The sequence below is a fragment of the Sinocyclocheilus rhinocerous genome, unplaced genomic scaffold (assembly GCF_001515625.1).
Source record: "Sinocyclocheilus rhinocerous isolate Xijiao unplaced genomic scaffold, SAMN03320098_v1.1 scaffold70, whole genome shotgun sequence".
In the NCBI taxonomy this organism is placed as follows: Eukaryota; Metazoa; Chordata; class Actinopteri; order Cypriniformes; family Cyprinidae; genus Sinocyclocheilus; species Sinocyclocheilus rhinocerous.
In genome coordinates, this window is record NW_015624555.1 from 909,438 (window position 1) to 924,097 (window position 14,660).

The following is a 14,660-nucleotide window of genomic DNA, read 5'->3' on the forward strand; positions in this document are numbered from 1 at the left end:
AGTAAGGGGATGAGTGGGGGGGAAAAAATAAATGCAATGCAAAACCTCCACACTACTGAGGATAAATGAATCTGCGTCTAGATGACAGGATCTGGACAATGGATTAGAGTATCAGACAACAGTAGAAGCGAAGGTTTTTAAAGGCAGACAGAAAGCTGCTCTGAAATAGAAATCAAACTGTAAAGGAATAGCACCTGTTGATCTCTTTAATAGAAGAGCCCATGGCATGACAGGCCTGAGAACCGATCTGATTGCCAATTGCAGTGTTTGTGTGAACACAGAAAAAAGGTAAATAGTTAACTACAAAAGAATACTCATCACCCAGACCTATTTATACATAAGCCCCACCCTGGATGCTTTGAGCCCCTCCCTCCTAAGCTGCTATACATGAAACCCGGTCCTCTGTCAGAGAGCCTCCCTACAGACCTACAGAAGCCATCACTCACACACATTCGGACTCTGCAGTCCTTCTCAGTCAAACAAATATTCACAAAGTCTCTCTCTCCCCGAGGAGGGCGGGTTTTACGATATCCTCTGGATGAGCTTGTCATCTGATAGGCAGTAGAGGGCATTGACAGACAGCTCGGAGATAAAGCTTTCGCACGCTTGCCGCGAGACCCCTTTGCAGCCGCCCAGGTCCAGTACGGAGAGACAGGACAAACGCCGCAGATACACCAGACAACGGTCTGTCAGGCGGCTGCAACCTGACGACGACATCAAACAGGGAAGAATGGTTCATTCATGTTTAATGTGTCCACTCCTTATTTGGGAGCTGTAAACATGGTGGTGTGCGTTTGCGTACCTGCCAGGTTGAGGTGTGTGAGTGTGTTGCGTGTGGAGGAGCCCACGGCGCTGAGGAGGTTGAGAGCACCATCTGTGATGGGACAATGCGAGAGCTCCAGACGAGTGAGCAGAGGCATGTGTCTGATGATCAGCCTCAGCGTGGCTTCGGTCACCTCCAGACCGCACAGCCACAAGCACTGCATGTTCTTCATCTGGGAACGGTTATCACTGCCTACAGACACGGGATTCAAGGAGTGGTGTGCGATAAGTATAGCCTACGATAATTTCAGTTTGCACATCATTAAAAATTACGATATTAGGTATGCCACTCATGTGTTCTTGTGTCTTGTTTTGCATCTCCAAGCAACACATAGCAGTGCTTTATAAGTGAGTGAATCTGCATTTGGAATGAATCAATTTAATGAATGATTAAATGGTCAAATGAATCAGCCAGCTGAACAAATGACTCAATGGTTTAACTCATTAAAAGCATGGTTCACCCAAAATATAAACTATTCCTTTAAGACAGTGACTTGCCACCACCCACTACCGGTTTGTGTTTCATACTTAAATCATCATTTCAATTTCTTAAAACCATTTCATAATTAAATATGACTTTTAAAAAAATAAAAAATAAAAACGCAATTGTAAATGCATGCAACCCACTTTTGAGCTGCATTAAAGTCTGTGTGAATACATGCCTTTTCAGATGCACCTTCTGTGCCACCGCTGCAGTGCAAAGATGGATTTTGTTGATTTTAATTGTAACAGTGTCTGAACTTAGATAAATTAGTAACTGAAATTATTGATAAAAGTAATAATTTGACAAAAGATGATACATACATGTAGTAGAGTAAAAAAAGGGAAAAAAAAAAGGTAAAATGCCCTTAAAAAAGGTAAAAATTACCTTGAAATTAGTTTAAGGGAACAAACATTGCCCCATAATGGAAATTAATTTTAAATACTGCTGTGAACTGACCACTGCACAGAATACGACAAGCTTAGGCAGTCAGCTGTCCATGACAGACCTCAACCAGCTAAGGCACCAGCACAAACACACTCGGTCTAATTATCATTATCATCAAAATCCCAGAAAATATTGAGACTTTTTTTTTTTGTCAATATCACACACACACCATGTAATACAGGAAATAGCAACAAATAACAGTTGAGTTGTCTTAGGATTACCTGGTGGGTTCAGCAGCTCCCTGATTTGTGCATCTTTGACACCATCGGCCCAGCTCAGGTCTAAAGAGCGCAGTAAAGGACAGCTTGGAGAGCTCAGTGCAGAGACTGACGCCCAATTGCACCCTGATAGCACCAGATCTTTAAGGCCTGTGAGAGAGCTGCCTGTGAGTAATATCATAAAATGTACTGTGTATTAAAACAGATGCAGTGGTGATGGGAGAACAGGCACCTGGCAGGCGGTTGATGAGCCAGCTGAGCTGCTTCTTGGAGATTTTGGCCCAGGAGAGGTCCAGTGTGACAGGCTGCCGTTTGATGATGCCCGTGAGGGCCTGAGGACTTATAGAGCGGCAGCGGCTCAGACTGATCCGCGTCCATAAACGCTTGTCACAGCCCCTATAATCACACCAGTGTATTAGAACAAACACACACATTTTTGCTCTGTTCCAAAGTCTAGAGAGCTGCCATCATAGGCAACATTTAAAGTATCATGGGCAAGATCTCCATTAGTTTGCGTACACTTGAAAAAGCGCCAACCATTTTCCCAAAATTGTAATGAGATAAACATATAAACTACCTGTTGTCAACATAACGTGAAGTTTTAAGGGCCTCCTGCATTTTTCCACCAAAATAAATATATATATATATATATTTTTTTTTTATATTATATATTTTTATATACATTATATTTTATATATAAAAAATATATATATTAGTCATTTAACAGTTGTACTATAAAAAAAATTGTAAATAGTAATTTTTATTTTACAGTAAAATTACAATAGCTATTGTTGTTATTATTATTATTTATTAAAAGGGTCATATGATGTTGCTAAAAAAAAATCATTTAAAACAAATAATAAAAATAATAATACACAGTAAGTTGTCATGCAGCCCTACAAATACACTATTTGCATGGAGTATGGGGTTGCTGCCCATGTAGAGCATTTCCCATCAGTCACTTATAAGGTTAGTTTCAGTTAGTACGCCGTTTCAGAAAGAACCTCCCTATGTTGACAGTAAACAACAAGGTAGCTCACTAGATTTTTTAACACAGCCACAGGAACAGGCAGATGTGTGGTAATCATGCACTCACCATTTGTACCAACTCTTGCAAACAGCCATGCAAATGCACAGCTCTGCACGAGTCAAGTAGCGGAACACGGACACCCAAACCTCTCTCTCCCAGCCTGGCTCGTTCCCTCCGTTCTGCTCCGCTGAGTGCCGCAAGGTGGAACTGGGACAAGAGTCGGAAGACTTCGCCTTTTCCGATCGAGTCTTTTTCCCAATTCTCTCTCGAGGCAGCCGGTGAGGGGACTCTTTCAAGTTTGATCTCAGACTCCGCACCATGTGTGAGTGTTTGGATGCGCTTCTGGTCAGAGTGTGAGGTGATGACGAAAGAGCGAGTGATTTGTTTACATGCAATCTGTCCGCAGGGGAATGAGGACCGTCTGAGCGAGGGGCGCCATTTCGCAGTGGGGGACGGAGCAGGGCTTTGTGGTTTTGAGGAAGGCTTCTAGAAGACAAGTTGGCTTCCAGTTTGGGAACAATGGCGCTAGGGTCGCGCCTACCCCTCGATGGCTGTAACGTCACCGTGACGCAGGACCCCTGGCCTCTGACATCATCACTTAGCACCACAGAAGTGTCAGATGGTAAAAAGAAAGCAGTTATTTTATATTGAAATATGTAATCATTTGTACAATATTTTTGATCAAATAAATGCAGCCATAATGTGCATAAGAGACTTCTTTCAAACACATAAAAAAATTTTTAAAAAAATTTCAATTTCTGACTATAAAGGTTGTCATAAATATGTTGTCCAACAAATGTAATGAATGGAAAGCAACATTATATCAGTAAACCATATGTACTGTATGTGCACCTGTGTGCATACTTACCCTTTTCCTGAGCTGTAACTCCAGTGCTCCTGCTCTCCTCCTGTTCTGCTGGTGCTGCAGCAGGAGTCTCTGGGATGGGGGCGGCTGCCGTCTGGAGCGGGTCAGAGCCAGGGAGGAGGGGGAGAGGGGTGGGCGACCTCTGCGCCCTATACGCAGACCCCCCACCCCAATCCCTTCTCTGTATGCCCGCTTAGCCGGAGGACCAGACAAGTGACTGCTGTTGGACACGCTGCTGTCTGTCTCTTCCTCACTACTACTGGAAGACTTCAGGTGAAGAAAAAAAACAAAACAAATTACACAATCATTATCAAATTAGATCCAATTATCATCTGAGGAGTGAGTCAAGCAAAGGCTTGTTTAAACAGGATGACTTGTTGCGTTTAAAAAAAAGACAGCTGCCAAAAGCAGAAAGCATACCTCTATGTTTTTGCCCTGGACACATTTTGGACATTCCCAACAACTGGGAAGGTCCTTATTAATAATACCCTCACCGGGCACCTGCAATATACACATGTGGCATTAACATAACAGTACATATAACAGCTAATTCCATACAAGCAAGATGTGGGACAGACACGTACCTTTATACATTCTGGATGAGTGATCTGAGCGCATTCGGAGCATTCCATGAGCGTTTGGACGGATTTGGAGTCTTCAGACTCTTGATAGCCTTCCTTACATATGGCACATACTGCAGTAAGAGGTAGCGCCGGCTAGAAACACAAGCGTGAGATACAACACTCTCAAACATAGTACAGAGTTCATTTTTATACAACTTATGCTTTAGTTTTTCTTGACAATGCTTTCCTTTAGACAATATTTCTGTCAAATTGTATTCATTCATTAACATGGACAAGTCAATTTTACTCTGACTAACACCACATTTAATTTCAGGTGTTAACAATTTTAAATGACAACAATAAGCACAATTACATACGCTCCTATTCAAATGTTTGGGGTTGATGCATTTTTTTATGCGTTTGAAAGAAGTCTCTCATGCTCATCTAGGCTGCATTTATTTTATTTTAAAAACAGAAGTATTGCAAAATATTATTACCATTGAAAATAACCATTCTCCATTTTAATATGCTCCATATGAATATACAATATTTGAATATTATTTTTAGTTGAATGTTCAGCATCATTACTCCAGTCTTCAGTGTCACATGATCCTTCTGAAAACATCCTAATATGCCAATTTGCTGCTCAAGAAACATTTCTGATTATTATCAATATTTTAAAAAAGTAGCATAAATGTAATGGACAAAACTTTAACAAAATTTTCTAACATTAAAAAACAAACAAAAAAAAAAGCCTTTCTAACATTAATTTGACTGATGACACTGAACACAGACACTCACTGCAAGACACTGACGGAGAACACAGCTCTTCTTGAGTCTGCCTGGTCCTCCAAACTTCCTCATGTCCCTACAGTAGTTGCAGTCGCCGCACTCGGTGCGCAGACAGGCCTCGCAGCGTTTGCAGCGCACGCGCCTGCGTCTCAGAGCTGAGATGGAGGAAGACGGCTTCACGGGTCGAGGTACCGGCGGCAACACAGGGGCTGAACCGGGAACACGTGGGCGGTACAGCAGAGACAGAGGCGGCGGCGGCTCATACCACGAGGGCTAGACAGAAGCAGACACATTTTTACTTCAACTCACCACATCTGTACATGCTGTATGAAACGGTGGTCATAGTGTATAACCTACCCTTTTGGGCCATTTGACAATTGGTTTTCCAGTGTAAGACAATTTGGGGTTATCATTGGCATGTTCCTCTAGCAGCTTCTGTTGGGACAGAAAGAAAAACAGAAAAATTCTATGAGCTTGTTACTGAAAAAAAAACAACAACTATATTTCTATGGCCACATGGCGTTTATGTTCATACCCGTATGTCACTGAGCAGTGCTGGGGCATTTCTGATGCCTGATGGAACACATTTCTTGTGTGCTGGCAATTCCTCCAACCTGTGCAGTAATTCCCAAAGCCCTTCCAGCTCTAAGGGTGTCAGGTGAACTTTCACCCCTGGACGAGCAGGAGATGCTGCCTCTTCCTCTGGCTCCTCCTTCACCGTCTCCTCCTCTTTCTCAACATTTTCTGCATCACTATTAAATCCTCCTTGTTTAATCACATCCTCCTTCGTCAGCCCTGTGAAGCACAAAACAGGTGTGTCAATGTAATTACCGTTGTATTGATGTGCTATTAGTTGGTTAAAAAAAGGTTGTTCCCTGACCAATGCCCAGTGAGTGCTTCTGGAACTCAGGTGTGAGGTGAGACGTGTTGGTCAGACAGTACAAGTAACGCTCCAACACATACCAGCACATCTCAAAGTAGAAAGGGTAGCGGAACTTAGTAGGGACCTGCACAGATAAACCACAGAGACAGTCAGAAAAAGTTCACAAATGGGCATCAAATGGAATAATAATCAAGTGTTCGTTTGAGTGCTCACTCGTGTGCGGTCCTCAATGTTGTAAATGTTGAGCTGCATGGGAATGTTAAAGCTGTGCAGAAAGTTTCCCCCAAACACCAGCGTATCCATTGGAGTGTAAACTGCATGGATCCACCCTACACACACAAACAGAGTGGTTTGGTCCGAGAAAACCTGTAAGATTCCTACCTAAAGCGTTTAAAGCATGATGAGCATGTGTACCTGAGGGGATCATGAATGTGTAGCCTTGCTTCAGTTCAATCCGTTGGCACATCGTGGCTTTATCGCCGAGAAAGATGTCACCCTGTTTCCCTGACAACACCCAGTTCTCATAGAGCTCCAGGTTCTGAGGTGTGGGCGGGATCAGCCAGAACACCTGAGATCATTCAGCACAACAAGGTCAATAAGGACAGGCCATTATGAAACATCAGATGGGTTGACTGACACACAGGTTCGAAAAGTTTATAAATGCTGCAATTATGGAGAAACAAGACGATTTGAGAAGGAGAGGCTGATCCAAAACGAGCAAGCAGCCCGATAGCAATTAGAGCTGAGAAAGAAGATGATTCTCATCACATTTAATGGTTTAAAGCACTAAGAAATCCCAAATCTCTAACTACACTAATGGACAAAAACTCGGGGTCAATCAGGTTTTTTTTTTTTTTTAAGAAATTAACATTTATTCAGCAAGGACACATTCAATTGACCAAAAGTGACAGCAAAGACATTTATAATGTTACAAAGATTTGTTACAAAGTAAATGCTGTTCTTCTGATCTTTCTGTTCATCAAAGAATCCTGAAAAAATGTGTTGCTGTTTCTACAAAAATATGGAGTAGCACAACTGTTTTCATAATTGATAATCAGATGTCTCTTAAGCAGCAAATTAGAGTATTAGAATGATTTCTAAAGAATCATGTGGCACTGAAGGCTGGAGTAATGAGGCTGAAAACTCAACTTTGTTCACAGAAATAAATTACATTATAAAATAAACTCAAATAGAAAAGTTGTATAAAATATAAAATTGTAATATTTCACAATATTACTGCTTTTACAGAATTTTTTATTAAATAAAATGGAGCCTTGCCGAGCAGAAGAGATTTCAAAAACATTAAAAAAAACCTTTCCAACAAAATTCTGAATGGTAGTGTACGTTTGAAATAGCTTGCTACTATACTACCATTATAATTTCTGCAGTATACAGCATTTACACTGCACATAGTATTGTCTGTAAGCAACAATAACCTGATAGCCTACTATATTGCCTAAACATGCAGTATACAACAGAACAGACTGCATGCATGCAATACCATATCCCACAGTGCAATGTGGTTGACGTAACCTTTTATTTACAGCATTTTTGTTTAGTTTAGTTGTTACAGGGGCAATGCACATTAATAAATATGGCTGTAAATGTGCGCAAATTTTGAAAAGAAAGATTTTTCATCTGTAGACCCTTGACAGCCTGACCTCTGAACTCGAAGTAATTACAGTCATGAATGCTTTCATGACTTATTTAATTAGACTAGACAATGTTAAGACATTTTAGACCAAATTGGATTAATTGTGCTAAATATTTCCCATGAAAATTAGAAAGCACTCCATGAATTAGCACTGAATTAAACATGCAACATGTTGAAGTCACATAGAAGCATAACACTGTTTGAAATGTTTAATTACTGCATTATGCATTCTGTTTCACATACTAGTTCTGTTGAAGTTGGAAGTACATAGTATATACAGTGTTCAGTGAGAGTATTTGTTGAAGTAATTCATTCTGAACTACATAACATTGTACCTTTAAGAAAGCACTCACCTTCCTTCCCCTGAGGATATGATACCAGACTGATGTGCCACCAAAGTCTATGTGGAAATCTGTGAAGCATCTCTCGACACTCATCAGACAATACCTGAAAAACACACACGACTGATATGAACAATCTTCATAAAGCAAGTTCGCATTGCCCTAGTGTTCAAACAAAAAAGGTTTAAATGGAACTGTATGAATTAATAAAACAAAACAACTCACTTCTGTACTTTAGGGTACTGCATGTCTATAATGGCATTGGTGGAGTCTCTCTGTCTTTCTTTAAGATGCCGTGGCCACATGTTGTCCACCCAGTCAATCATATCAACCTAATTAAAACATGCCAACACATAAAATGTTTCGCACAAAAAAAGGCATGAATGCTTGTGCAGAGGTCAACCCGAAAATGTATTTTGCTGATATGACAACTACCAACAATGTTCATAAAATTAGCTTAAATAATGCCAATGCTTCATCTGTTTTTATTGCATCCTATATTAATTACCCTCCAGTGCTGCTTTGATATTTTAAATCACATACTATTATTTCTAATCATTTAATTGTATTCATTATTTTTATTTAATTATTATTATCATACAATAATAGTATAACAATACTATTTTTATTATTGTATTTGTATTATTATCATTTGATATCACATTCATTTTTGTTAATATCCAATAGTGCCAAAAGATTTTATCATTACAGACATTTAGCAAACACTCGATATCTGTTGACCACTAGGGTTGGGCGATGTCTACAAAATTGGCATCGGACGATGTCTACAGTGAAACATCGCGATGGACGATGACATCGGCGGGGGCGAGCGGGGGGAGGGGTGTGGGCGAAGAGTTAGGGGGTGTGCCCGAAGCGTGAATCCTTCCTTATAAGGGAAAACACGATTCCTAACACCGTGTCTACACCGGACGTGAGCGGCGCAGAGCGTCAAAATACTATAGAACCACTGATCTATAATAGAGATTCATTATATATAATGACTGAGGACGATGGCAAATGATTTGCAGATCCTCAGTACCACTGACAAACATATAAAATGTGTGGCAAGTACTGCCGCTCCATAGTATAAACAGAGTATGTGCTATCGCGAATCTCGAAAGTGAAAGTGAAACTAAAAGCGATCGTGCATTCAAAAGCACGATGCCAGTTTCAATGCCAGGTATAATAGTGGGTCCCTGATGCCGAAATATGTAGTATAATTACCCAATTAAATAACTGCGAGGAAAAATATTGAAATATATATTTTCCTCCCATCTCGTATTTATTCCCTTTAGGGGGTTCCGCCTACACATAATTTTCTTTCCGAACATGGTATTGGGATGCGGGGGGAATGGGTGGGGGATCACCATGCCGGCTCAACATCGTGATGTCTATCAGCCATCGGCAATGGACGATGGCATCGTCTATCGGCCCAACCCTATTGACCACTAATTGCGTGTGCACATACCGAGGTAGGTCTCTTGACTAGATGCTCTAGTTTTGTGTGACTGAACTCCAGGCTGATCACATTATACAGCTTTTCACGTTCAGAAGGCGGCGTCTCGTAGTATCTCCTCCACTGTCCCATTGACATCTCGATGCCTTTTTGAGTGGTCACATCCATCACATCAACCATCCTGCGACTGCCTATCAGAGCAAAAATAGGGGAGGGACTGTTAGCAGGTGTCACTGATAATAAAAATGCTCAAGGCATGAGAGTGAGAGAGGAACAAAAACCTTCTCTTCTTACCCACAAACAATTTCACATCACTGACACTAAAGTCTGGGTCAGGCATCCTACAAAAGACCGATAAAATAATGAGCTGATAAGTTTCAAATGGGTTCAGTGGCCACAAACACTGGCATCATGAAATGGGCCATACTTTATGCCAAGACCATCTGCTTTCTTGAAGATAATGGGGTCCCGGAGTCCCTCCCGTTGGATGTACTCCAAGGTGAAGTCTGCAAAGAACACCATGCACCGTTAACTTGGATCTCCAAATAACGGCAAGTTTTGAGTATTTCAAAACAGCTTTACAGAAAATGTTGCTTCATAACCAAATCATTGGTGGCACTGGCAAAGAAAACTCACAATATGGTTAGCTAGGATAAGAGGAACCGGAACTCAGCACATGGAGCTCACCATAAGTCAGTGCAGGAACTAAACAACAAGCAAGGTCCAAAACGCACCTTTCCCATCCATAATTTTGACCAGATCTGAGTTGTATCGATCACTTTGGAGTTTCTCGTCAACGTCAAAGGACCTCTTCCCTTCGATTTCATCATCTGAAATGCTGTCATCTTGGTAACGCCGCCGCGTGCCAGTCCGCTGAAAACAGAAAACAAAATAACACGTTGAGGTAACAATACTCAGATTAACACAGAAATTAACTCAATCCGAGCAGCTGAGTCAATCTTCAAGAATCGGCTAAAAACACATCTCTTCCATCTTTATCTGACCCTCTAACTCTAGCACTCTCTATTCTAATTCTATTCTTTAAAAAAAATTGCCCCTTTTAGACTTGCACTCTATTAATTTACTAACTGCTTGTTTTCTTTAAAAAAAAAAAAAAACACTAGCTTCTCTAATCTTTTTGCATTCTATTTGTTTTCTTTTTATTTATTATACAATTAACAAAAGCAAAAAAGGCCTCTATAACACTAGCTTGCTCTATTCATTTTCCTGCTGCTGTGGCACAGTCTAAGTGACAAGGCAGTGTAAACACATGAGAATGAGGTTTTGACAGTCTCTTCCCTTTGACGCGTGCACTGTAACATCAACAAAGCCCTCGGGTGTGACGACAGGCCAAGAGCGCCAGCTGTCGACGGTATACCGCAGTTACAGCTCGGTTAAAACTACATACAAATGTTCCCCAGACAGCAATTTAGTTCACGTAATAGCTGTTGAGTAAATGAGAAACTTACCAGGCGTTTGCTATAACGGGAACTCTCTTCCATGCTCTGAAAATGAAGGGATCAATTACTAGAAGGTTCCTTGCAGACGCTGTAATCAATAAATGGCATCAGGTGCGGCGAGTGGAACTGCGTTAATGAATCAATAGAGCTGAAACCAGCTTGAGTGACTGGAAGATTGCTAAACAAATCACCAACCTTAACTTTAACGTATCAACTGATTACCTACTTAACATACGTCGAAAAAAAAAAAAAATACTCCACGGAAAGTATAGTTATCATGACACATTAAATGTCATAAAAACCAGAAGAGATATTAACTGCAGCAGACTGAAATCAGCTGCAACCGGTTCATGTGTCACAAACCCCACTGAGCTGCCTACCTAACAGCATACACAACAGCAGAGTTAAATGCTGTCTAGGTAGGAGGCTCACTAGGCTTTGAGACACAGTCATTATGTAAACCAGCAGTACGATCAGACAACAGAGTCTGTTTAAACGCTCCCAACTTCCCATTTCTCAGACAACGAATCAAAACTACACATTTTAAACGTCAAGCAATCGAACATCTTTCATCTGCTGCTCATGAAGTAAATAAACAGTGAGGTGCTGTGACAGATAACTGACATGTATTTCCGTTCTGAAGCGGCTAGCCTGAGCGAACGCTCCACTACTTTTGACCGAGAACCTGTAACGTTAATGCTAATATAGTTCCACTTAAATGTGGGCTTGTTTTCATCGCAAGGCTCAGTTGTAACTACTCTATTACTGAAAAGCATATGGTGGGATTAAAGTAGCAAAGTCAAGCCCCTGACAGTGGAGGCTAACCAGCTAATTCACATACGTTAGCACTAACATTGACAACCCGCGCTGGCCCGTTAGCCTGCTAGAAACAAAACAAAAAAAGACCTTTAAACAATACCTATCCTTCTACTTTCTCTTTCTGCCGATAGTGTCGAGTCGCTCTGGGAAAATAGGCTTAAAAATTCGCGTTGGACTGCAAATTCATCCTGTGCAATTTTGTCGTTCTTCACTTGATATTCTTATTTTTGTACGATAAAGTTAAATCAATTCGCTTTCATCCGCCATTTTCGGATTGTCACGATACACACACTCCACCACTTTCTACTCAAACGACACGCCCCTGGAATAAACAGCCAATGAGGTGGCGGGAATGCAAATTAGGCGAGAGATGATTGGTTCAAACTGATGCCCATCATAAGGGAGGTTTTGATCGTCAACGCCCCTTGTTCGTTCATTATATTTCGGGAGCCAATAAATGTTCGTATTGTTGCTTATAACGGGCAGTTCATTGGCTGCGGAGTGAAAATCGGGTCATTATGGCAGCCTATTACTGGCAAGAATATTTTTCTTGAATTATAAACCTTTCAACGAACGTATATGATCTCCGAAAACTCATTGGTTGATTTTTGGTCACCGACCGCATTTCGTAAGAAGAGGATTAAAACGAAAGCATTATAATATTGATTGTCATGTAAAACAGCCGAGTCAAACGCCACCTGCCTTGATCCAAAAACATCCAAGAGTGTCTGTCCTCTGATTGGTCGCTGTTAGAGATTAAATCCACATTACACAAAATGTATTTTAAAAAAACCTTTCAAAGATTAAACCTTGACTATATGAACATTAAAGCAAATTACAACAAAAGCACGTTTCTTAAGTCTCATTTTAATAGATAGTTACAGAACACGTGAAATACAACCATCCCTTATTGAAACATTTTAAAGACGTGTACTTTACTACAGCTATAAACAATAAACAGCAACACCAAAACATAAAACCAAACAATATATTGAACTATAAGACGAACTGATATGAGACATGACCATGAGGGAAAACGCACCAGAGGAAAAACAAAGAAATAGCTAGACAAAAAAATACAGATAGGCTAGTACATACACTGCTGTTCAAGAGTTTGGGATCAGTAAGATTTGTAATGTTTTTGAAAGAAGTCTCTTCTACTCATCATGGCTGCATTTATTTGATCAGAAATACAGAAAAAACTGTAATATTGTGAAATATTATTGCAATTTAAAATAACACTTTTCTATTTTAATATAGGCTACTTTAAAATGTAATTTATTCCTGTGATCAAAGCTGATTTTCAGCAGCATTACTCCAGTCTTCAGTGTCACATGATCCTTCAGAAATCATTATAATATGCTGATTTATTATCCATATTGGAAACAGTTGTGCTGCTTAATATTTTTTTGGGAACCTGTGATACTTTTTTTCCCAGGCTTATTTGATGAATAAAATTAAAAAGAACAGCATTTATTTAAAATAGAAATCTTTTTAACAATTTGAGTCTTTATCATCACTTTTTATCAATTTAACACTTTCTTTCTGAATAAAAGCATTAAAAAAAAAGAAAGAAAAATAGAAAAAAAAAATACTGACCCCAAACTATGTCTATTTTGAACAAATGCTGCTCTTTTGAACTTTTTATTCATCAAAGAACCCTGAAAAAAAAGTATTACAGGTTCCAAAAAACTGTTTCCAACATTGATAATAAATCAGCATATTAGAATGATTTCTGAAGGATCATGTGACACTGAAAGACTGGCGTAATGATGCTGAAAAATTCAGCTTTGATCCCAGCAATAAATTACATTTTAAAGTATATTAAAATAGAAAACCATTATTTTAAATTGCAATAATATGTCACAATATTACAGTTTTTCTGTATTTCTGATCAAATAAATGCAGCCGTGATGAGTATAAGAGACTTCTTTAAAAACGTTACAAATCTTATTGATCCCAAACGTTTGAAGGGCAGTGTATCTGCCGGGCTGCTTTCTTTAAGAACCGTCCATGTTGGAGAAGCCGCAGCACGGATGTGTTGGTGTGCAGCTGCGGTTGTGCGGCAGGGGGCGCTGGGCTTCAGCCGCTCAGGTGCTCTGTGTGACGGGTTTGTCTGGATGAAGCACTACACAGGAAGTGCATCTCTGAGATATGAGGCTAACTGAGAAGCAGCAAGGACAGGAGATATAAGGGGAGCAGGTTTAGTTGTGGTCTTGAGGTCACTTCAGCCTGAAAGATAGTAAAAGTGACAATTTGAGATGAAATATGAAAGGGTTAGTTCACCCAAAAATGAAAACTCTGTCATTAATTACTCACCCTCATGTCGTTTCAAACCCGTAAGACCTTCGTTCATCTTCGGAGCACAAATTAAGATATTTTTGATGGAATCTGAGAGCTGTCTGACCCTGCATAGACAGCAACGCAACTGAAATGTTCCCAAGTCCAGAAACATAGCAAGGAGATCTGTAAAATAATCCATGTGACATCAGTGGTTCATCAGCAATCATACGAAGCTACGAGAATAATTGTTGTGCGCTAAAGAAAAAAAAAAAAGATTTTATTCAACAATTCGTCTCCTCCGCATCACCCTGCTGCCATTTTGGAGAATTTCAGTTGGACGTAAACAATGTATGCTGTTCTGTGTCCTAAAGTCCCCATGAAATCAAAATTAAAGTTTTTTGGGTGTTAGTATCAATATGTTAGTCTTAAGGGTATCTATAAGGCAGTGTGCTCCAAAACAGTGACAAAATTCGCATTTAGAAGATATAAGCATTCAAAGCTTGCAGTTCGTCACTTCCGCCAAAACGGCTCAACGATTTTTTTGAC

At 40.1% G+C, this 14,660-nt stretch overlaps 2 protein-coding genes across 3 annotated transcripts in view; both read right to left on the minus strand.

Moving 5' to 3' along the window:
• Positions 1-6: 6 nt before the first annotated feature.
• On the minus strand, positions 7-12,128 carry LOC107742705 (lysine-specific demethylase 2A-like). Its single transcript, XM_016555737.1, has 22 exons — positions 11,932-12,128; positions 11,022-11,057; positions 10,287-10,425; positions 9,980-10,058; positions 9,847-9,893; positions 9,565-9,743; positions 8,322-8,428; positions 8,109-8,202; positions 6,516-6,669; positions 6,315-6,430; positions 6,099-6,225; positions 5,754-6,013; positions 5,576-5,653; positions 5,228-5,491; positions 4,448-4,579; positions 4,284-4,364; positions 3,867-4,130; positions 3,065-3,624; positions 2,201-2,364; positions 1,972-2,118; positions 803-1,015; positions 7-704 (listed from the first exon to the last, which is right to left on the minus strand). The coding sequence occupies exons 2-22, from the start codon at positions 11,052-11,054 to the stop codon at positions 523-525; spliced, it is 3,420 nt and encodes a 1,139-aa protein (XP_016411223.1). The 5' UTR covers positions 11,055-11,057; positions 11,932-12,128; the 3' UTR covers positions 7-522.
• Positions 12,129-13,745: 1,617 nt separating this feature from the next.
• The window catches only part of LOC107742550 (syntaxin-3-like), a 28,117-nt gene continuing 27,202 nt past the window's right edge, over positions 13,746-14,660 (minus strand). The window contains exon 11 of one of the 2 annotated variants that reach the window (XM_016555599.1): positions 13,746-13,995. The gene's annotated coding sequence lies outside the window, so the exon portion shown is untranslated. Of the gene's footprint in view, positions 14,064-14,660 lie in introns of both variants that reach the window. The other variant, XM_016555582.1, reaches the window with a different exon arrangement.